Below are 21,409 nucleotides of genomic sequence, written 5' to 3'. Positions count from 1 at the left end.
AGCATGAATAAGGAAGTAAAAGTTAACAATAAAAGGCATGCGAGGAGTAGGATCTGGGCTTTTGCCTGCGAATGGCATCAGCCCCCTGATCCCCACTTTATTTCTGAGTCTTCTTTTTCTTTATTCTTCTGTGGCACTGCTCCCTCGAGTCGGTTCGTTGTTGGGCTGGTTCCGACAGTAAGTAGAATTATTGTCATTTTATCATATGGAAAAATGGTGAACTGAATTGCCTGGAATCCTGATGGTTCAGACAATAAAGAATCTACTGATTTTCCCACTATATCCTGTGCCCCTATTAAAGATACATAATCTAGAACTTCCCTGGTGGTCCAGAGGTTAAGAATCGACCTTCCAATGCAGGGGTTCAATCTCTGGTTGGGGAACTAAGATACCACATGCCATGGGGCAACTAAGTCTGTGCACTCTAGAGCCCAGGCACTGCAATGATCACCCAGAACAGTCAAAAAAGAGATAGGCAATCCATTTCCGTCTAATGTATTTTTCCATTGTATGAATTCTTTGTCCTTGAGTTTTCTCCATGAAATTAAACTTGAACTTTATCTGTTAGGTGATAAGTAGACAGTGAGTGATTTAAAGAGACAGACACAATCACAAGCAGGTTAAAATATACTTTTGGATCCAGTAGGCAAACATCTCTATAAAGAAGCCTGCCTGAAAAAAGAAGAACATAGGTTTAAAATGGGATAGTAGGTAGAAAGAGTTGTAGGACTGAGGAACGTTTGTTGAATGACGAAAGAGGATATGATATTTACCAGTCAATGCGAAAGAGCTGGTATAAAGGTAGAAACTGGAGGAAGAAAATACCACAGCTGAAAGACTGGTGGAGTTATATAGCTAAAGAAGCCAAAGAGAATAAAGGTGTGAATATACGGATGCACTTACACTTTTCTTCTAAGTTTTTGAAGAGAAAGAACAGAATGGAAGTACATGTATGGAAATGATGTTCTGGGGCAAATACTGAGGGAATATTTCCTTAAGGGTTTAAGTTTCTCAGTGAAGAGAGATGTGACATCTATGTTTTATTGTTGTTGTTTAGCCACTCAGTCATGCCCGACACTTTTGCAACTCTATGGACTATAGACCACCAGCCGCCTCTGTCCCAGGGATTTCCCAGGCAAGAATATTGCAGTGGGTTGCCATTTCCTACTCCAGGGGATCTTCCTGACTCAGAGATCAAACCCACATCTCCTGCATCTCCGGCACTGGCAGGCGGATTCTTCACCACTGAGCCACCTGGGAAGCCTGACACCTCTGTTACTGGGAGAGTAATGATGTAGGGAGCATGGTGGGTTTGGGGAGAATGGCAAAAGTTTGGGTAGACTGTCATTATTGATTTTATAATATTGATACATCACAAACATAGGCTGAAACCCGTTAGTTCATCTAGAAACTCTTGGATTTTCTTGGGAAGCAATCACATTTTCAATGAATTCGATCCATTGGTTTTTCCTTTCCAAGTCTTATATGGCAATTGTTTTTTCCTAGTGCCCTTTTCATCAACAGGAAAATCCTTAAGTGTTTTACACAGAGTCTCAAATCAAATTTCCTGCTTCATGCAGGTGTGTGACCACATCTTGTATAAGGATCATTAACACCCCAGATCCCAGCCTTCAGACCTAACTCCTGGTTGAAACCTCAAGGGTTCATCGCAGCATCAGCTTTGTTTACAACTCTTGTTCTGTTTCTCATGGCTACATGTTCCCATTTCTTTCTTTTCGCTTTGGGTATGCATTCTTAATTACTTATTGTGCATGTGTGCTCTGTCATTTTGCAACTGTATGGACTAGCCCACCAGGCTCTTCTGTCCATGAGATTTTCCAGGCAAGATTACTGGAGTGGGCTGCCCTCTTCCTGGGGCTCTTCCTTACCCAGGGACCGAAACTGAATCTCCTTCATCTCCTGCATTGCAGGTAGATTCTTTACTATTTAGCCATCAAGGAAGCCCATGGCCCACCTCAAACACCACTAATTACTTAGTAAGATAATTTATAATTTCTATGTATTTTCATTAGAATGGGACCTGCTGACATTGGCTAAGTCTGCCATGTTGCCAAGAGCCTCAACTCTAAGCATTACCCTTCTTCACCATATAAGCTAACTGTGGTCTCTGAACCTTCCAGTTTTACTAACCCTCTCAACTGTGAGTTATTATGATTTCATGTGAATATAGGGAAAGGCATTCAAGAGAGAAAATCAAATTCACTTAGGTGCAGAGATGAAAAAGCACATCCTATTCAGGGGAAAGATAATTTTATCTGCATTCCCTGTGCCTATGTGTGTACTATAAACCTGATGTGTACTATAAGAGACATTCAGAATAGGTGCATAAATTTATTACAGATTGAAGCAGTCATTGATTAGAAGTCCTTTTGTAAAAACTAGCGAATTACTTGGGATATTCCAGACTATGGTAACAAATACATAACAAATGCAATGGTTTAAACAGTATAAAGGTTTTTCCCTTATGTAAGAGTCTCAGTGGGTGTCCTTGGTGGATGATGGTTCTCCAAGGGACACAGGCTTATTCCACCATGTCCCATGTCCCATTGATTCCATCATCCCATCCAGCCTCTTGGACATTTCCATCCAGCCAGCACAAGGAGAAATAGTGTGGAGGAAGCCGGATTTCATAAACATAATCTCTCTCTAAATTTCCTGAACTTTGCTTTTTTGAACTCATCGTTTAAAAATTATTTTTCTGTATTTTCTTTTTTCAGGAAACAACTTTTTTATGTTATAGTATACTTGATTCTGGGCTTCCTTGGTGGCTCAGCTGGTAAAGAATCCTCCTGCAAAAGCAGGAGACCTGGGTTCAATCCCTGGGTTGGAAGATACCCTGGAGAAGGGAATAGGTATCCACTCCAGTATTCTGGCCTGGGGAACTCCACGGACTATTACATGGGCTCAAAAAAGAGTTGGACACGACTGAGTGACTTTCATTTTCATAGGTGACTGACAATGTTGTGTTAGTTTCAGATGTACAGCAAAGTGATTCAGTTATACATATACATATTTATCTATTCTTTTTCAAATTCTTTTCCCATTTAGGTTGTTACATAACATTGCAGAGTTCCCTGTGCTATACAGTAAGTCCTTGTTGGTTATCCATTTTAAATATAGCAGTTCATACATGTGTTATAGATATCCAAGTGTCCCAGAACTCTTTACCAAATGTACATTCTATCCTTTCCCTGCCTAGTATTAAACCAACTATGTTTCGTATCAATTTCTAATAAGTGTTGGATCTATTTCTAACTCTCTACTGTGCCAAAGCCTTTGACTGTGTGAATCACAATAAACTGTGGAAAATTCTGAAAGAGATGGGAATAGCAGACCACCTAACCTGCCTCTTGAGAAATCTGTATGCAGGTCAGGAAGCAACAGTTAGAACTGGACATGGAACAACAGACTGGTTCCAAATAGGAAAAGGAGTGCATCAAGGCTGTATATTGTCACCCTGCTTATTTAACTTCTATGCAGAGTACATCATGAGAAATGCTGGACTGGAAGAAACACAAGCTGGAATCAAGACTGCCAGGAGAAATATCAATAACCTCAGATATGCAGATGACACCACCCTTATGGCAGAAAGTGAAGAGGAACTAAAAAGCCTCTTGATTCCCTCATGTCCATCGAGTCAGTGATGGACATCCATCTCATCAACATTCAGAAAATGAAGATCATGGCATCCGGTCCCATCGCTTCATGGGATATAGATGGGGAAACAGTGGAAACAGTGTCAGACTTTATTTTTCTGGGCTCCAAAATCACTGCAGATGGTGACTGCAGCCATGAAATTAAAAGACGCTTATCCCTTGGAAGAAAAGTTATGACCAACGTAGATAGCATATTCAAAAGCAGAGACATTACTTTGCCGACTAAGGTCCGTCTAGTCAAGGCTATGGTTTTTCCTGTGGTCATGTATGGATGTGAGAGTTGTATTACAAAGAGGGCTGAGCGCTGAAGAATTGATGCTTTTGAACTGTGGTGTTGGAGAAGACTCTTGAGAGTCCCTTGGACTGCAAGGAGATCCAACCAGTCCATTCTAAAGGAGATTAGCCCTGGAATTTCTTTGGAAGGACTGATGCTAAAGCTGAAACTCCAGTACTTTGGCCACTTCATGAGAAGAGTTGACTCATTGGAAAAGACTCTGATGCTGGGAGAGGGATTGGGGGCAGGAGGAGAAGGAGACGACAGAGGATGAGATGGCTGGATGGCATCACTGACTCGATGGACATGAGTCTGAGTGAACTCCAGGAGTTCGTGATGGACAGGGAGGCCTGGCGTGCTGCGATTCATGGGGTCGCAGAGTCAGACACGACTGAGCGACTGAACTGAACTGAACATATTACATAGATCTGTTTGTCTATTCCTATGCCAGTTCCACTCCACTGTCTGAATTACCAGAGTAAATCATTTTAATAACTGACAGATCAGTTTCTTTCTCCTTATTCTCATGCCTCAAACTCTCTTAGTTCTCTTGGCTCTTTATTCTCAGCCTACATGAATTTTTGGATCAGTTTAGTAAATATCATCTTTTAAGGAAACCTGTGGTATCTTGACTGGGATTGTGATGAACTCATAAACTAATTAGAGGCAAACTGACATTTCAATTATACAATATTGAAACTTCTGTTAATAATATTTATCTCCCTATTTTTTAAATTATTTGTTTCTTGTTGTTTGGTAAAGTTTTGTAGCTTTTCCCAGCCAGTCTGGACCTCCTCTTTTTTAAAGAATTATTTCTCTATTTCTTAAAATTTCTCTTGCTATCATGAATGGGAATAATTTTAAAAAATTATAATTTTGAATGTACAGGACAAGTGGCCGGGTAAGTGCTGCTAAGGGGAATAGACTAGCGGTCCCTGGGTCGGGAAGGTCCCCTGGAGAAGGAAATGGCAACCCACTCCAGTATTCTTGCCTGGAGAATCCCATGGATGGAGGAGCCTGGCAGGCTACAGTCCATGGGATCGCAAAGAATGGGACATGACTGAATGACTAACAACAGAAACGTAAGACAATATCAGTATTTTAATATTGATTATTATGCAACTAACTTGCCTAAATCTTTTAGTATATCTAGAGTTTCTCTTGAATTTTCCTTGAAAACAACTCTGAATTCTATCTACTTTGTCCTTTCTATCCATTTCTGCTACGTAGTAGTTGAAAGTCACCATGAAATTGGATGAGTCACCAAAGGAGATAATAATAATAATAAAAAGATAAGGAAGGTCAAAGAGAAAAACATTATGATCACATATATTAAGGGTTTGGAATATAGAAGAAACATATCAAATGTAAATGTTTACTTTAAAAATGAGATGCCCAAGAAGTAAATTCACTGATTTCACTTTGCTATGACCTAACCCAGATGGTCTTTATGATCTGCAATTTTCTGATGCCAATGTAGGCAGTTGTGATGTCCTGGACTCTGGGGCTCATTCTCAGTTTAGTCAGTGGAACACTTTCCAATCATTCAGGGTTCTTCATGTACTAGCCATCCTTTGCACTGGAATGCTTTCTCAAAGACTCCAAAATATTATCCTTTGCTTTTCATGTGTGAGAAGATTAGCGTAGGGTTCTGGCTTCTCCATTAAGTTTTAAAGTCCTTGAAGCACACTTTGCCATATATGAATAAAAATGGATAAGTGGTGCTTTTCCCATATTTATGCTTTTGCCTCAGGAACTAACAAAGTTTCTAGCACATCAAATATGTATGAACTTAATTGCCTGCTAAATAATTAAACCCTAGGCATTTGGGAATGGTGCTGGGACTGGGGAGGATGGGCACTTCATAGATGACTTACTTCTTAGAATGAGTGTCCACGGCTAATTGTCAGCTAGCCCCACGGACCAACAGGGATGTTTTAACTGCAATGCACTGCCCATCTCTGGATTTGGTAAGCCCAGGTATTGAACACAGCAATTACAGGAGTCAAAAGTAGTGGTTTAAAAAGGACATTATACACAGCATTTCACTATTAATTCTGGATTCCTCTCCCCTTTCCTGCTGAAGGATCCATGAGAGAAGACAACCAGTCCTCTACCCTTGATTTCATCCTCCTGGGAGTTAGTGGTCAGCAGGAAGAGGAAGATGTCTTCTTCATCCTCTTTCTGTTCATTTACCCCATCACACTTATTGGAAACCTGCTCATCATCTTGGCCATTCGCTGCGATGTTCGCCTCCACAACCCCATGTATTTTCTCCTTGCCAGCCTCTCCTTCGTTGATATCTTCTTCTCCTCTGTGACTATCCCTAAGGCGTTGGCCAACCATCTCCTGGGCACCAGAGCCATCTCCTTTGGAGGATGCCTAACACAGATGTGTTTCATGTTAGCTCTGGGTAACACAGACAGTTACATCCTGGCTGCTATGGCCTATGATCGAGCTGTGGCCATCACCCGCCCACTTCATTATGCAACAATTATGAGCCCACGGACTTGTGTCCTGCTAGTCATTGGGTCTTGGGTGATTGGAAATGCCAATGCCTTCCCGCACACTCTGCTCACAGCTAGCCTGTCCTTCTGTGGAAACCAGGAAGTAGCCAACTTCTACTGTGACATTGCCTCTTTGCTCAAGCTGTCCTGTTCTGACACCCACTTTAATGTGAAGATGATGTACCTGGGGGCTGCTGTTTTCTCTGTGCCATTACTATGCATCATCATCTCTTATGTTCAGGTCTTTTCTACAGTCTTACGGGTTCCATCCACCAAAGGTGTGCTCAAAGCCTTCTCCACCTGTGGTTCCCACCTCACAGTTGTTTCTCTGTATTATGGGACCGTCATGGGCATGTACTTTCGCCCTCTGACTAGTTACAGCCTAAAGGACACTGTGATAACTGTGATGTACATCGCAGTGACTCCAATGTTAAATCCTTTCATCTACAGTCTGAGGAATCGGGACATGAAGGCTGCCCTGGGGAAACTCTTCAGCAGGAGAATCTTCTCATAACCAATGTGAGATAATGTTAGAGACTGCACTAAACCAATACGAATATACTTGAAAAGTCAGCCTTAATATACTCCCCCTCCAAGAAGCCACCTTATTTTGTACAGACATTAAATTTCCTTTCTCAGAAATCTGGTAATGGTTTGATGAGACATTCTATTATCCATTTATACATGTTATTGCTCCTTTTGGCAGGGTGGCAGGAAGGTTATTAGATCCTGTTCCAATGAGGCTACTGACTGGCAGAGTAAATTTGAGAGTGTCTGTTGTTGTTGTTGTTTTAATTGCTAAGTCCTGTTTAACTCTTTTGGGACCCCATGGACCACAGCCCTCCAGGCTCCTCTGTCCATGGGATTTCCCAGGCAAGCATACTGGAGTAAGTTGCCATTTCCTTCTCTAGGGGATCTTCCTGACCCAGAGATTGAATCTGCATCTCTTGCTTGGCAGGTGGATTCTTTACCACTGAGCCACCTAGGAAGCCTTGAGAATGTCTCAATCATAGTTTAAGGTGTACATAATATAAATAGAAAAGGTCTGCCTTGTCTCTGTATTAGAAGGTAAGTACTGCAGTATTTCATGCTTTGGAGTCTACAAGTTATTATTTAAACATCAGTTTGGAGAATGACTAGGTTATATCACCCCTACTTTGATTGAAAACCTTGAGGACAGGAGTTGTCTCAACACTTTGCTCTATTTCTACAAATGTTGGTCATTGCAATCAATAATTGTTTGTGAAGGTAGAATGGGTGAATGTAAGTGAATAAATTTAATCATGATTAGACATGAATATATTTGACATTATTTACCATCTATCCTATACTGGGTACATTATAAAGTAATTTTGGGACCATTCAGGAAGCAGAAATTATAAAGACTTAACACAAGGAATTAGATACATAGATGCATTCTGAAAGTGACTAAAACAAGATAAAAGATGAATACTGATGTAATCCAAAAGTTACTAACTGCAAAAAGAAGCTGTTTTCACTAGAACTGGGGGAAAGGAAGGGGATAGGTAGTGTTACCAGAACCCAGGAGTTCAGTAGGGGGATGACCACATGCCTGAAGCTCACATCTCTGAGAGGAGCTGCCAAGCTGCTTTTACTTGGTCCTCATCTCCGGAGGTGACGCAAATGTTCATTCCCGGGGCTCTGAGTCCTCATGAGTGTGTGCTAAGTTGTTTCAGCCATGTCCAACTCTTTGCAATCCCATGGATTGTAGCCACCAGGCTCCTCTGTCAGTGGGGCTCTCCAGGCAAGAATACTGGAGTGAGTTACCATGTCCTCCTCCAGGGGATCGTCCTGACCCAATGTGTCTCCTGAATTGCAGGCAGATTCTTTACCACTGAGTTACCTGGGAAGCCCCTAGAAAATGATGCTTTTTATTGGAAATAATGAATAAGAGAATAATTTTAAGAAAACCAGGTCTATTTGGGGCAGACTTTAAAGGTTCCTGAGGAACACACTCAGGTAAATGTTTGATAAATCATACAATGAAGATATGAAGCTTTGCAGCAAAATTAACAGAGCATGAATCAGAGTGGCACTGATAAGTAAAGTTTGGGAACGGATAAAATTATCTAAGAGCTTCTGTAGAATGACTAAATTTCGAGAAAAGGGGGGCATAATGGAGAATGAGGATTCTGGTTGGAGGAAAAAAAAAACTTGTGCAAGTTTGACTTGATGTTCCTATGAGTCAAGCTATGTGTCTCTCAATTTTCTATTCATCAAAGCACACTGCACAGTGTATTTTTATTGTGTTGACATGATAACGTTGAGTGGGCATGCAAATGCCTGTTTTGGAAAAAGGATGAAACAATAGCCAACACAAGGAAAATAGTGACGAGTGCTACAAAAAAAAGCTCCAAATGTGCCATATAGTTTCAGAAAAAGTAGATATTTCTTTAAAGATCAAATATATTGGGCTGGCAAAAAAAATCAGCTGACACACATACATTATTGATACTATGCATAAAACAGGTAACTAATGTATATGCAGAGTACATTATGAGAAACGTTGGACTGGAAGAAACACAAGCTGGAACCAAGATTGCTGGGAGAAATATCAATAACCCCAGATATGCAGATGACACCACCCTTATGGCAGAAAGTGAAGAGGAACTAAAAAGCCTCTTGATGAAAGTGAAAGAGGAGAGTGAAAAAGTTGGCTTAAAGCTCAACATTCAGAAAACTAAGATCATGGCATCCAGTCCCATCACTTCATGGGATATAGATGGGGAAACAGTGGTAACAGTGTCAGACTTTATTTTGGGGGGCTCCAAAATCACTGCAGATGGTGACTGCAGCCATGAAATCAAAAGATGCTTACTCCTTGGAAGAAAAGTTATGACCAACCTTGATAGCATATTCAAAAGCAGAGACATTACTTTGCCGACTAAGGTCCATCTAGTCAAGGCTATGGTTTTTCCAGTAGTCATATATGGATGTGAGAGTTGGACTGTGAAGAAAGCTGAGAGCCAAAGAATTGATGCTTTTGAACTGTGGTGTTGGAGAAGACTCTTGAGAGTCCCTTGGACTGCAAGGAGATCCAACCAGTCCATTCTGAAGGAGATCAGCCCAGGGATTTCTTTGGAAGGAATGATGCTGAAGCTGAAACTCCAGTACTTTGGTCACCTCATGTGAAGAGTTGACTCATTGGAAAAGACTCTGATGCTGGGAGGGATTGGGGGCAGGAGGAGAAGGGGACGACAGAGGATGAGATGGCTGGATAGCATCACGGACTCGATGGACGTGCGTCTGAGTGAACTCCGGGAGTTAGTGATGCACAGGGAGGCCTGGCATGCTGCGATTCATAGGGTCGCAAAGAGTCAGACACAACTGAGTGACTGAACTAACTGAACTAATGCGAACATACTATATAGCACAGGAAACTCTACTTAACTCACTGTGGTGACCTGAATGGGAAGAAAGTCCAAAAGGAAGGGGATATATGCATATGTATGGCTGATTCACTTTGCTATACCATGGAAACTAACACAATTTATGAACAACTGTACTCCAATAAAAATTACATTTCAAGAGTTCTCGGTAACACGTGTACACCCATTTTGGATTCATGTTGATGTATGGCAAAACCAATACAGTATTGTAAAGTAAAATAAAGTAAACAAGTAAATAAAGTAGAGGGGGAAAAAAAGAGTTCTTGATTAATATCTTATAGAAAAACCTGAATGAAACTTTTGGCCAACCCAATACACGTGTGTGTGTGTATGTTCTCTACCTATATTACATACATTATTGGCTCTTTAAATTTTCAAAAAGCCCTGCAGCACAAAATTGAAGCCCTCTTATACAGACAAGAACACCAAACCTCCAAAAGGTGAAATGACTTCATTGATGTGTTTCAAGAGGATGGTGGCTCAATGGTAAAGAATCTGCCTGCAATGCAGGAGACCTAGGTTCCATACCTGGGTCAGGAAGATTCCCCAGGGGAGAAAATGACAAGCCACTCCAGTATTCTTGCCTGAGAAATTCCATGGACAGAGGAGCCTGGTGGGCTACAGTCTACAGACTCGCAAAGAGTCAGGCACGACTTAGCAACCGAACAACAAACAACAGGGATATGAGGATTCAGATTCAGTTTTCCTCTTGACCAGTACATTCCCCTGGCTAAGCTGACCCACAGAGGAGACATAAAATAATAAGGATAGATATATAAGCAAGTCAGAATTTGTGCACTGGCAGAAGACTTGGCTAGAATGTTTATAATTAGAGAGGGCACTCCGGACAGAGCGCTAGTTGAACGATAGGACAGAAATGGGAAATATGGGCTCACATAGAAGTTACCAACTTTAAAGCAGTGAAGTGATTCTTCTTGTCTCAGTGTCTATCCTTACACCATCGTTCAGTCCATCTAAATATATCTGGTATCACTAAAGAGGATGCCAAGGAAATCCACAAGGAGAGAATGCTAGTAACATAAACCACAGCTGTCACACTCATTTATATCTCTGGTTTCCCAGGAAGTCATGTAAATTGTTCAGGGATGTGACACTGGGCCATGGGCTGGGGTAAAAAAATAAAAGCAGAGGAAGTATTTCTTCTCTAAAATCACACTTTTTTTAAAGAGAAAGGGACCAAGATGGCATCACGCACAGATGCACCAAATCTATACCTATTAATACAAACAGAGCAATTCCTTCCAAAGAGCTGAGGGTTGATTGAGCAGCTTTTACACACAGAAGGACCACCCAGCAATGGGTAGGAAAGGGACTTCCCTGGCAGTCCAGTAGTTAGGACCTTGCCTTCCAATGCAGGGTGTTCGGGTTCCACCCCTGCTCAGGGAGCTAAATCCCAAATGGCTCACAACCAAAAATAAAAAAAGAAAGCATAGAACAGAAGCAATACTATAGCAAATTCCATAGAGACTTTTTAAATGGTCCATTTCAAAACAAATCTTAAAAAACAAAGAAATGGGGAGCTTCCCTGGTGGTCCAGTGGTTAAGAATCCGCCTGCTAATGCAGGGGACATGAATTCTCTCTCTGGCCCGGGAAGATTCCACATGCCATAGGACAACTGAACCCATGTGTCACAACCACTAAGCATGTGCTCTAGAGCCTGAAAGCCGCAACTACTGAGCCCATGTGTCGCAACTACTGAAGCCCACGCACCCTAGAGCCTGTGCTCTGCAACAAGAGAAGCCACTGTAATGAGAAGCCTGCGCACTGCAACAGAGTAACCCCTGCATGCCGCAACTAGTGAAAGCCCGTGAGCAGCAATGAAGATTCAGCACAGCCAAAAAATAAAATAAAGACATCTTTTAAAAATAAAGAAATGGGTAGGAAAGATGGAGACATGGTACCCACGGGAACCCCAACCCCCATGCGACAACCTACAGGAGGGGGGATGTTACTGAGGAGCCTGAGCACAGACTCACCTGTTCTAGAACACAGTGAAAAAGCAGCAGTTTCAAGCATCTCTAGACTACCTTGGGGGCTTCCTTGGTGGCTCAGTTGGTAAAGAATCCACCTGCAATGCAGGAAACCCAGGTTTGATCCCTGGGTCGGGAAGATCCCCTGGAGAAGGAAATGGCAACCCATTCCAGTATTCTTGCCTGGAAAATCCCATGGACAGAGGAGCCTGGCCAGCTATCGTCCATGGGGTCACAAAGAGTCAGATACGACTAAACCACCACCACCAGTCTACATGCGAAGAAGGTTTTTTAAAAATATACATTTCTACTCTTTTCTCAGGTAGAGTTTTAGAGAAAGATGAAATAGAATTATATTATGTTTCACACTTAACACCAGAAAGATTTCTGTGTAGGCTGGAAGTAAGACAGCAGCTTAATCGTACCATAATCTTCACAGCTCCCAAGGGCTGGTTCCATTTTGTGCTGAAGCAGAGAATAGGGGCCCACTTTCCAACAAAGAGGCCAGAATAGGTCAACCCAGGGCTTTGACCCTGGAGACAGACTCTGGGAAGATATTGCCCATCCTTTTTTTTTTCCAGGGAAGAACTCTGAGATCAATCACTCCTGAGAACCACTGTGTCCCATTAGGGCACAGCTGTAGGAGCACGCAAAGAGTCTCCACAATTACTCTGACTGATTGGAATGAAGGTCTGAGCGAATCATGTTTCAAGAGACTTTAAAACCTGCTGCATAATTCCAAATGTTCCCCTTGCTGTGACCACATTGCTTCCTTACAGAGGAAGCTAGAATCCTCATCTCTAGTCTCCATCCAGGACAGCTCTTCCCACCCCTTCTGCTCCACAATTAGGAAACTTGGGGTCCTTCTTTCCACACCACCCCAGGCCTATCTCCTTTACCATAGGAAGAGACGATCAACTCTGCCAAGCTACTATCAGCACTTTCTCCAGCACACCTACTCCCCAGGAGGAATCTCCTAGAACAGGTGGCTGTAAAATCCCCTTTTGTGGAAGAGGACAGAAGGCCACAAGAACAGGACCCTTTTTGAACATTTTCTGAGCTGACTTCCCAGGTAGAGGCTTTGGATATTGGAGAAGTGACTCTGTATCTCAGTGACAGCATGAGATAGATAACCTGCAACTGCACTACATGTATTATCTCCTTTGAGTCTCATAAAACCCTCAGGAGGTAAGTAGAATTATTATATGCTTTTATCAGATGAAAAAATAATTAACAGAATCACCTAAAGTCAAACAGAGATGGTAGCAAAACTAGGACTCAAGAACCAAAGTTCTCAAGATTTGATGGGTGTGTGTGAGAGAGAGAGACAGACAGAGAGACAGACAGGGAGAACATGCTTCCCTTCTGATAAAACTTCTCCTTGGGCTTTCTCTAAAAATAACAGAATGAGATGGAGCAGCTCTGATTTGGTTGTCTCAGTCTTGAACTGTCCACTTTCTAAAGTAATGTTGTTTGTGTGTGCACACACTAGCCATCACACAAGTGCATTATTTTAGAGAAGAGCTAAGGACGGAACTCCTTTCACCCCCACATTCAATGGTGTCTGCTAAGAAGCTCCTCCAGGCAATTACGTTATTTCATTGTCAAAGCACTGATGCGCCGGCCTATCAGGGAGTCTCAGAGCATTCAGAGGATGCCTTTAGGTATGTTTCCTGCATAATACAACAAGGGGAAGCATTTGGCTTCTTCTGTCCTCAGCATCACCACACTCATGCCACGAATATCACAGTCTAAACACCTCCCATGAAAGTGGATTTTAGCAGGCAGCATTTCCTGGGACTCTGGCTTAACTCCAGGGAACTCGAGGCTCTTACTCTGCCTGTAGCTTCATGCTGATCCCTGCCTGCCCCCTTTCTCCCATCCCTGGCTCCTCTCTGTGGGGGCATATGCTTTTTTACTTCTTTCTCTAGGGTTTCTGCAGAAATCATTTCTCCCCATGATGACACTGACATCCACCACTAAGGATCTCTATCATCAATCCTTGTGCTCAGGAATCTCTCTGCTCTCGTTCCCTGTTTCTCTGGTTCCTGTGTTGATTATACCAACCGCTTCTTTTCGGGTGCTAGTCTTATATTCTTTCATTATTTATCTTTTTTATTTCCTTGTGGTTGTTCTTGCACAAGATAAGCATTCAAAACATTGCCTTATGAATCAGTCGACTATTTAATATCTATGTCCAAATTTCTCTGTTTACATTAAATAAAAGGTTGCATACCTGTATTATCAGAAAAGGTTAATTTTACTCACATCCACTATATTATCTTTGTACCTAATGAATAAAGTACAAATTATGTGTGTTGGTCAAAACTCCTCACAATATTTCTTTTCCTGATTGAATTCTTCTTATTCTCCTACCTGAACCCTCAGCTTCTGATAAAAATATACATGTGGTTCTGCCTGAAGGTACACTTCATGGTCTAAACAATTTGTCCTTGAGATTTTTTCCATGATAAGAAGTTTGGACTTCATCTATTTGGTGATATGTAGAAAATGAGTGGTTTTAAAGAGATAGACACAATCACATTTGTATTTTATAATATAATTGTGAGTTCAATAAGCAGCCATCTCTATAAATAAGCCTAGATGAGCATTGTATTTGGCCTCTGGGTCCCCATTCCCAGTCTAAATAACTTTCATTTATTTTTAACCTCTTCACAAGGAACATTTTGTCTCCTACACTGACTGAAAAATAGATTTGAACCACCCAGCTTCATGACTACACTCTAGACTCAATTATCATCCAACCTGTGAAATGTATATTTTAAGTTAAATTTACCTATTATAAAGTTATTAAAACATCATAATGACAAAGAGTATAACATTAAACAAACTTATCATCTAGATTTAACAAATATAAGATTTTATCAAATTTACTCCAGTTCCTTTTGGAATATGGTTGATTTACAGTGTTGAGTTAGTTTCAGGTATATAGCAAAGTGATTCAGTTTGCTCCAAATTTTTTAAAGAAATAAATATTAGATACATTCAAAACTCCATTTATTCCCATCCCAAATCTCAAAATTTTCCTTTTCATTCCAGCAATAACTGTAATTCTAGAGCTGATAATATACTCCCATTCAGAATTTAGACTTATAAATTAAAATATATCAGATAAAAAACGATGGTTGTCAGAACTAAAGCACTGAGTCTCTACTTCTGCTTTGTCAATAAGTTCATCTGTACCATTTTTCTAGATTCCACATATAAGCAATACTACACTATATAAAAACAAACTATGGATACCAATGGGGAAAGGAGAGATGGGATAAATTGGGAGACAAGGATTGACATCCACACACTACTATGTATAAGATAGATAATTAATGCTGCTACTGCTAAGTCACTTCAGTCGTGTCCGACTCTGTGCAACCCCATAGACGGCAGCCCACCAGGCTCCCCTGTCCCTGGGATTCTCCAGGCAAGAATACTGCAGTTGGTTGCCATTTCCTTCTCCAATGCATGAAAGTAAAAAGGGAAAGTGAAGTCACTCAGTCCTTAGCGACCCCTTGGACTGCAGCCTACCAGGCTCCTCCGTCCATGGGATTTGCCAGGCAAGAGTACTGGAGTGGGTTGCCATAATGAGAACTTACTATATAGCACTTCCCTGGTGGCTTAGAGGGTAAAGCATCTGCCTGCAATGCAGGAGACCTGGGTTCGATCCCTGGGTCAGGAAGATCCCCTGGAGAAGGAAATGGCAACCCACTCCAATATTCTTGTCTGGAAAATCCCATGGACAGAGGAGCCTGGTAGGATACAGTCCATGGGGCCACAAAGTCGGACATGACTGAGTGACTTCACTTACTATATAGCACAGGGAAATCTACTCAATGCTCCTTGGCGACCTAAATGGGAAGGAAATCTAAAAAAAGAGGGGATATATGTATGTATCACTGATTGACTTTGATGTACAGAAGAACCTAACACCACATTGTAGGGCAATTATACCCCAATTAAAATTAATTTTAAAAAACTAAAGTACAGAGACAACAAATAGAAAAGTTGGTTTATAGACCAATTATTTGAAATTAAATCAACAAGATCAGATGTAGAGGTGAGGGAAAACTGGATGAGTGTGCCCAGGAGTACACCACATGTGGGGAGCCCATATAATAAACCTGGGTATAATTCAAGAAATATTGAGTGCAAACTTATTGGTACACAAAATGAACACTATTTCACAAAAAATTTCTCTGGAAGAGATAAAAATAAAGAAGGTTTTCCTTCTCAAAAAACCTTGCCAACTATTTAGGTTATATATGCAGTGTATAGGGATTCTTAGACATGTTACAGTACAACAAATGTGGAAATAAAGGAAAGAGAGATCAAGTGTACAGATGTAGATCAGACAGTCTACTAAGCAGTAGCTGAAGCCACAATGGGGTTGAATGAGTCATTAAAAGAAATAACATAGCAAAGGAAGAGAAAACAGAAAGCATTGAGCTTATACATAATTAAGGGTTTGGAAAAGAGGTAAAACCTACCAAGAGCTAGTAGAGAATATATACTTTGAAAATGGGACATCTGAAGAGGAGTTTACTAGGCTTGCTTTGCTAGGACCTATTCCCAGTTGTCTTTCTGATCTGTGTACATGTGTGCTCAGTCACTCAGCCATGTCTGACTGTTTACAACCCCATGAACTGTACTCCACCAGGCTTCTCTGTCCATGGAATTTTCCAGGCAAGAATATTGGAATGGGTCGCCTTTTCCTACTCCAGGGGATCTTCCCCACGCAGGGACTGAAACTTCGTCTCCTGCATCTCCTGCATCGGCAGGTGAATTCTTTACCACTGAGTCACCTGGGAAGCCTGTCTTTTGATTTACAATCTTCTAACACCAGAGAATTCCAGAAAAACATCTATTTCTGCTTTATTTACTATGCCAAAGCCTTTGACTGTGTGGATCACAATAAAAGTGGGAAATTCTGAAAGAGATGGGAATACCAGACCACCTTGACCTGCCTCTTGAGAAACCTATATGCAGGTCAGGAAGCAACAGTTAGAACTGGACATGGAACAACAGACTGGTTCCAAATGGGAAAAGGAGTACGTCAAGGCTGTATATTGTCACCCTGCTTATTTAACTTATATGCAGAGTACGTCATGAAATACGCTGGGCTGGATGAAGCACAAGCTGGAATCAAGATTGCCAAGAGAAATATCAATAACCTCAGAAATGCAGATGACACCACCCTTATGGCAGAAAGTGAAGAACTAAAAAGCCTTTAATGAAACTGAAGGAGAAGAGTGAAAAAGTTGGCTTAAAGTTCAACATTCAGAAAAGTAAGATCATGGCATCCAGTCCCGTCACTTCATGGCAAATAGATGGGGAAACAGTGGAAACAGTGGCTGACTTTATATTTGGGGGCTCCAAAATCACTGCAGATGGTGATTGCAGCCATGAAATTAAAAGACACTTACTCCTTGGAAGGAAAGTTATGACCAACCTAGACAGCATATTAAAAAGCAGAGATATTACTTTGTCAACAAAGGTCCATCTCATCAAGGCTATGGTTTTTCCAGTAGTCATGTATGGATGTGAGAGTTGGACTATAAAGAAAGCTGAGCACCGAAGAAGTGATGCTTTTGAACTATGGTGTTGGGGAAGACTCTTGAAAGTTCCTTGGACTGCAAGGAGATCCAACCAGTCCATCCTAAAGGAGATCAGTCCTGAGTGTTCACTGGTAGAACTGATGTTGAAGCTGAAACTCGAATATTTTGGCCACCTGATGCAAAAAGTTGACTCATTTGAAAAGACCTTGACGCTGGCAAAGACTGAGGGCAGAAGGAGAAGGGGATGACAGAGGATGAGATGGTTGGATGGCATCACCAACTCAATGACATGAGTTTGGGTGAACTCCGGGAGTTGATGCTGGACAGGGAGGCCTGGCATGCTGTGGTTCATGGGGTTGCAAAGAGTTAGACATGACTGAGCAACTGAACTGAACTGACTGAACACCAGTGCAGACGCCTGATACCACCTGGGCTCTGGGATCAGTCAATAGAACAGTTTCTAATTATCCAGGATGTTCCATGTACAACACATTCTTTGTACTGAAGTTTTTTCTTCAAATGCTGTCCTTTTCCTATCATGTACAATAAAATTCCTGTGACAATTAGGATTCTCCATGAAGTTATAAGGTAGAGCAGAGACTATGTCATATATGTCGAATAAATAAACAGACAACCATAATTTCAACATGCTCATGGTTTTTCCACAAGGCCTTACAAAGTATTTAGCACAAACAAATTGAAATTTAATTGTTTAATGATTAAATCAAAGGTTTTGAATCAGGAGAATGGGCATCACTTATCTTCTTAGCATGTGTCAAAGGCTCTCTGACAATTAGATTGATGAAAAGGGATCATTTTCCCCAAATATTAATTATCTCTGAATTTAGCATACCCAAGTATAAACACAGGTAATCCAATGTGGTGAATAAAGAATATATTAGACACAGTACTTCACTAAAAATTCTGCTTTCTTCTCTTCCCTTGCCAACAAAGGAGCTATGAGAGATGAAAACCAATCCTCTGTCCTGGATATCTTCCTCCTAGGAGTTAGTAGTCATCAGGAACAAGAAGACTTCTTCTTCATCCTTTTCTTGTTCATTTACCCCATCACATTGATTGGAAACCTGCTCATCATCTTGGCCATTCGCTCTGACATTCGCCTCCACAACCCCATGTATTTTCTCCTTGCCAACCTCTCCTTTGTTGACATCTTCTTCTCCTCTGTAACTATCCCTAAGGCACTGGCCAACCACCTCCTGGGCACCAGAGCCATCTCCTTTGGAGGATGCCTAACACAGATGTATTTCATGATTGCCTTGGCTAACACAGATAGTTACATCCTGGCTGCTATGGCCTATGATCGAGCTGTGGCCATCACCCACCCACTTCATTATGCAACAATTATGAGCCCACGGACTTGTGTCCTGCTAGTCACTGTGTCTTGGGTGGTTGGAAATGCCAATGCCTTTCCCCATACCCTGCTCACAGCTAGCCTGTCCTTCTGCGGAAACCAGGAAGTGGCCAATTTCTACTGTGATATTTCCTCTTTGCTCAAGCTGTCCTGTTCTGACATCCACTTTAATGTGAAGATGATGTACCTGGGAGTTGGTGTTTTTTCCGTGCCATTACTATGCATCATCATCTCTTATGTTCAGGTCTTTTCCACAGTCTTACAGGTTCCATCCACCAAGGGTGTGCTCAAAGCCTTCTCCACCTGTGGTTCCCACCTCACAGTTGTTTCTCTGTATTATGGGACAGTCATGGGCATGTACTTCCGCCCTCTGACTAGTTACAGCCTAAAGGATGCGGTGATAACTGTGATGTATATCGCAGTGACCCCAATGTTAAATCCTTTCATCTATACTCTGAGAAATAGGGTCATGAAAGCTGCCCTGGAAAAACTCTTCAGCAAGAGAACGTCCTCACATCCAATATGAGCTCATACACTGAAGACAGCAGTCACCAATTAAGGTATACCTGCAGATCCATCCCCAACATCATCCCCTCCAAAAAGCTGCCTAGATCTTTCCTTCTGGAAATTCCTCCTCTCAGAAATCTTGTAACAGTTGTGAACCACGTTACTCAGATCACCACTTTGTACATTTTGTTTCACTTTGGCAGGAATATTGGGTTCATGCCCCAGTTAAACAACTGATTGTGAGAGGAAAAGTGAGAAAGACTGAGGTTCAGCCTCTACATCCACATGTAAAGAATAATACCTGCCTAGTCACTGTCATGGAGAAGGCAATGGCACCCCACTCCAGTACTCTTGCCTGGAAAATCCTACGGATGGAAGAGCCTGGTGGGCTGCAGTCCATGGGGTTGCTAAGAGTTGGACACGACTGAGCAACTTCACTTTCACCTTTCACTTTCAGGCACTGGAGAAGGAAATGGCAACCCACTCCAGTGTTCTTGCCTGGAGAATCCCAGGGATGGGGAGCCTGGCGGGCTGCCGTCTCTGGGGTCGCACAGAGTCGGAAACGACTGAAGTGACTTAGCAGCAGCAGCAGTCACTGTCATAGGTGCAAAGACCACTATGGTTCAGACTATGAAGGATATAAGTCACTATTCAAATGTCATTAGATTTTTTAATAATTATGCTAATTATTAGATTACTACATTTAATCACTTCTATTGTTTGCAAGCCTCTTAAGGCAGTAGCCATCTTAACATATCACCATACCTTTCACAGTCTTGGCCATATAAAGTGCATCCAGTGAATGCTGGTGGAAAGCAAAATATATGAAGCTTTTAGTCTTTAAACTGTAATATAATCATGATTATATGTAATCATAGTGGATATTGCATCCATTATGTACCTCGAATGTCAAAAAGGATTCACTCTGGGAACAGAAATCATAACAGGTATGTTTAAATAAGAAGATTTACTTCTCACAAAATGGTTGATGTGGAATCACTTCGGTGTGGAATCTAAAAAAAATCATACAATTGTTTCCTTAATTTCTTTTTCTACTTTCTCATTATTAGTGTATAGGAATGCAAGGGATTTCTGTGTGTTGATTTTATATCCTGCAACTTTACTATATTCATTGACTAGCTCTAGTAATTTTCTGGTGGAGTCTTTAGGGTTTTCTACGTAGAGGATCATGTCATCTGCAAACAGTGAGAGTTTTACTTCTTTTCCAATTTGGATTCCTTTTATTTCTTTTTCTGCTCTGATTGCTGTGGCCATTAAGGAAACAATTCCATTCACCATTGCAAGGAAAGGAATAAAATACTTAGGAATATATCTACCTAAAGAAACTAAAGACCTATATATAGAAACTATAAAACACTGATGAAAGAAATCAAGGAGGACACTAATAGATGGAGAAATATACCATGTTCATTGATCAGAAGAATCAATATAGTGAAAACAAGTATACTACCCAAAGAAATCTACAGATTCAATGCAATCCCTATCAAGCTACCAGCGGTATTTTTCACAGAACTAGAACAAATAATTTCACAATTTGTATGGAAATACAAAAAACCTCGAATAGCCAAAGCAATCTTGAGAAAGAAGAATGAAACTGGAGGAATCAACCTGCCTGACTTCAGGCTCTATTACAAAGCCACAGTCATCAAGACAGTATGGTACTGGCACAAAGACAGACATATAGATCAATGGAACAAAATAGAAAGCCCAGAGATAAATCCACACACTTATGGACACCTTATCTTCGACAAAGGAGGCAAGAATATACAATGGATTAAAGACAATCTCTTTAACAAGTGGTGCTAGGAAAACTGGTCAACCACTTGTAAAAGAATGAAACTAGATCACTTTCTAACACCACACACAAAAATAAACTCAAAATGGATTAAAGATCTAAACGTAAGACCAGAAACTATAAAACTCCTAGAGGAGAACATAGGCAAAACACTCTCTGACATAAATCACAGCAGGATCCTCTATGATCCACATCCCAGAATACTGGAAATAAAAGCAAAAATAAACAAATGGCATCTAATTAAAATTAAAAGTTTCTGCACAACAAAGGAAACTATAAGCAAG

At 41.2% G+C, this 21,409-nt stretch overlaps 2 protein-coding genes across 2 annotated transcripts; both read left to right on the top strand.

Moving 5' to 3' along the window:
* The first annotated feature begins 6,042 nt into the window (after positions 1-6,042).
* On the top strand, positions 6,043-6,972 carry LOC138084253 (olfactory receptor 1A1-like). The gene has a single exon (XM_068978435.1). The coding sequence runs from the start codon at positions 6,043-6,045 to the stop codon at positions 6,970-6,972; it is 930 nt and encodes a 309-aa protein (XP_068834536.1).
* Positions 6,973-18,389: 11,417 nt separating this feature from the next.
* LOC138084296 (olfactory receptor 1A1-like) lies at positions 18,390-19,328 on the top strand. The gene has a single exon (XM_068978500.1). The coding sequence runs from the start codon at positions 18,390-18,392 to the stop codon at positions 19,326-19,328; it is 939 nt and encodes a 312-aa protein (XP_068834601.1).
* The last annotated feature ends 2,081 nt before the right edge of the window (positions 19,329-21,409 follow it).

This window comes from Capricornis sumatraensis, chromosome 8 (assembly GCF_032405125.1).
Source record: "Capricornis sumatraensis isolate serow.1 chromosome 8, serow.2, whole genome shotgun sequence".
NCBI classification, from domain to species: Eukaryota; Metazoa; Chordata; class Mammalia; order Artiodactyla; family Bovidae; genus Capricornis; species Capricornis sumatraensis.
Note: the sequence above shows the minus strand (reverse complement) of the source record. Positions and strands in the feature narration are given on the sequence as shown.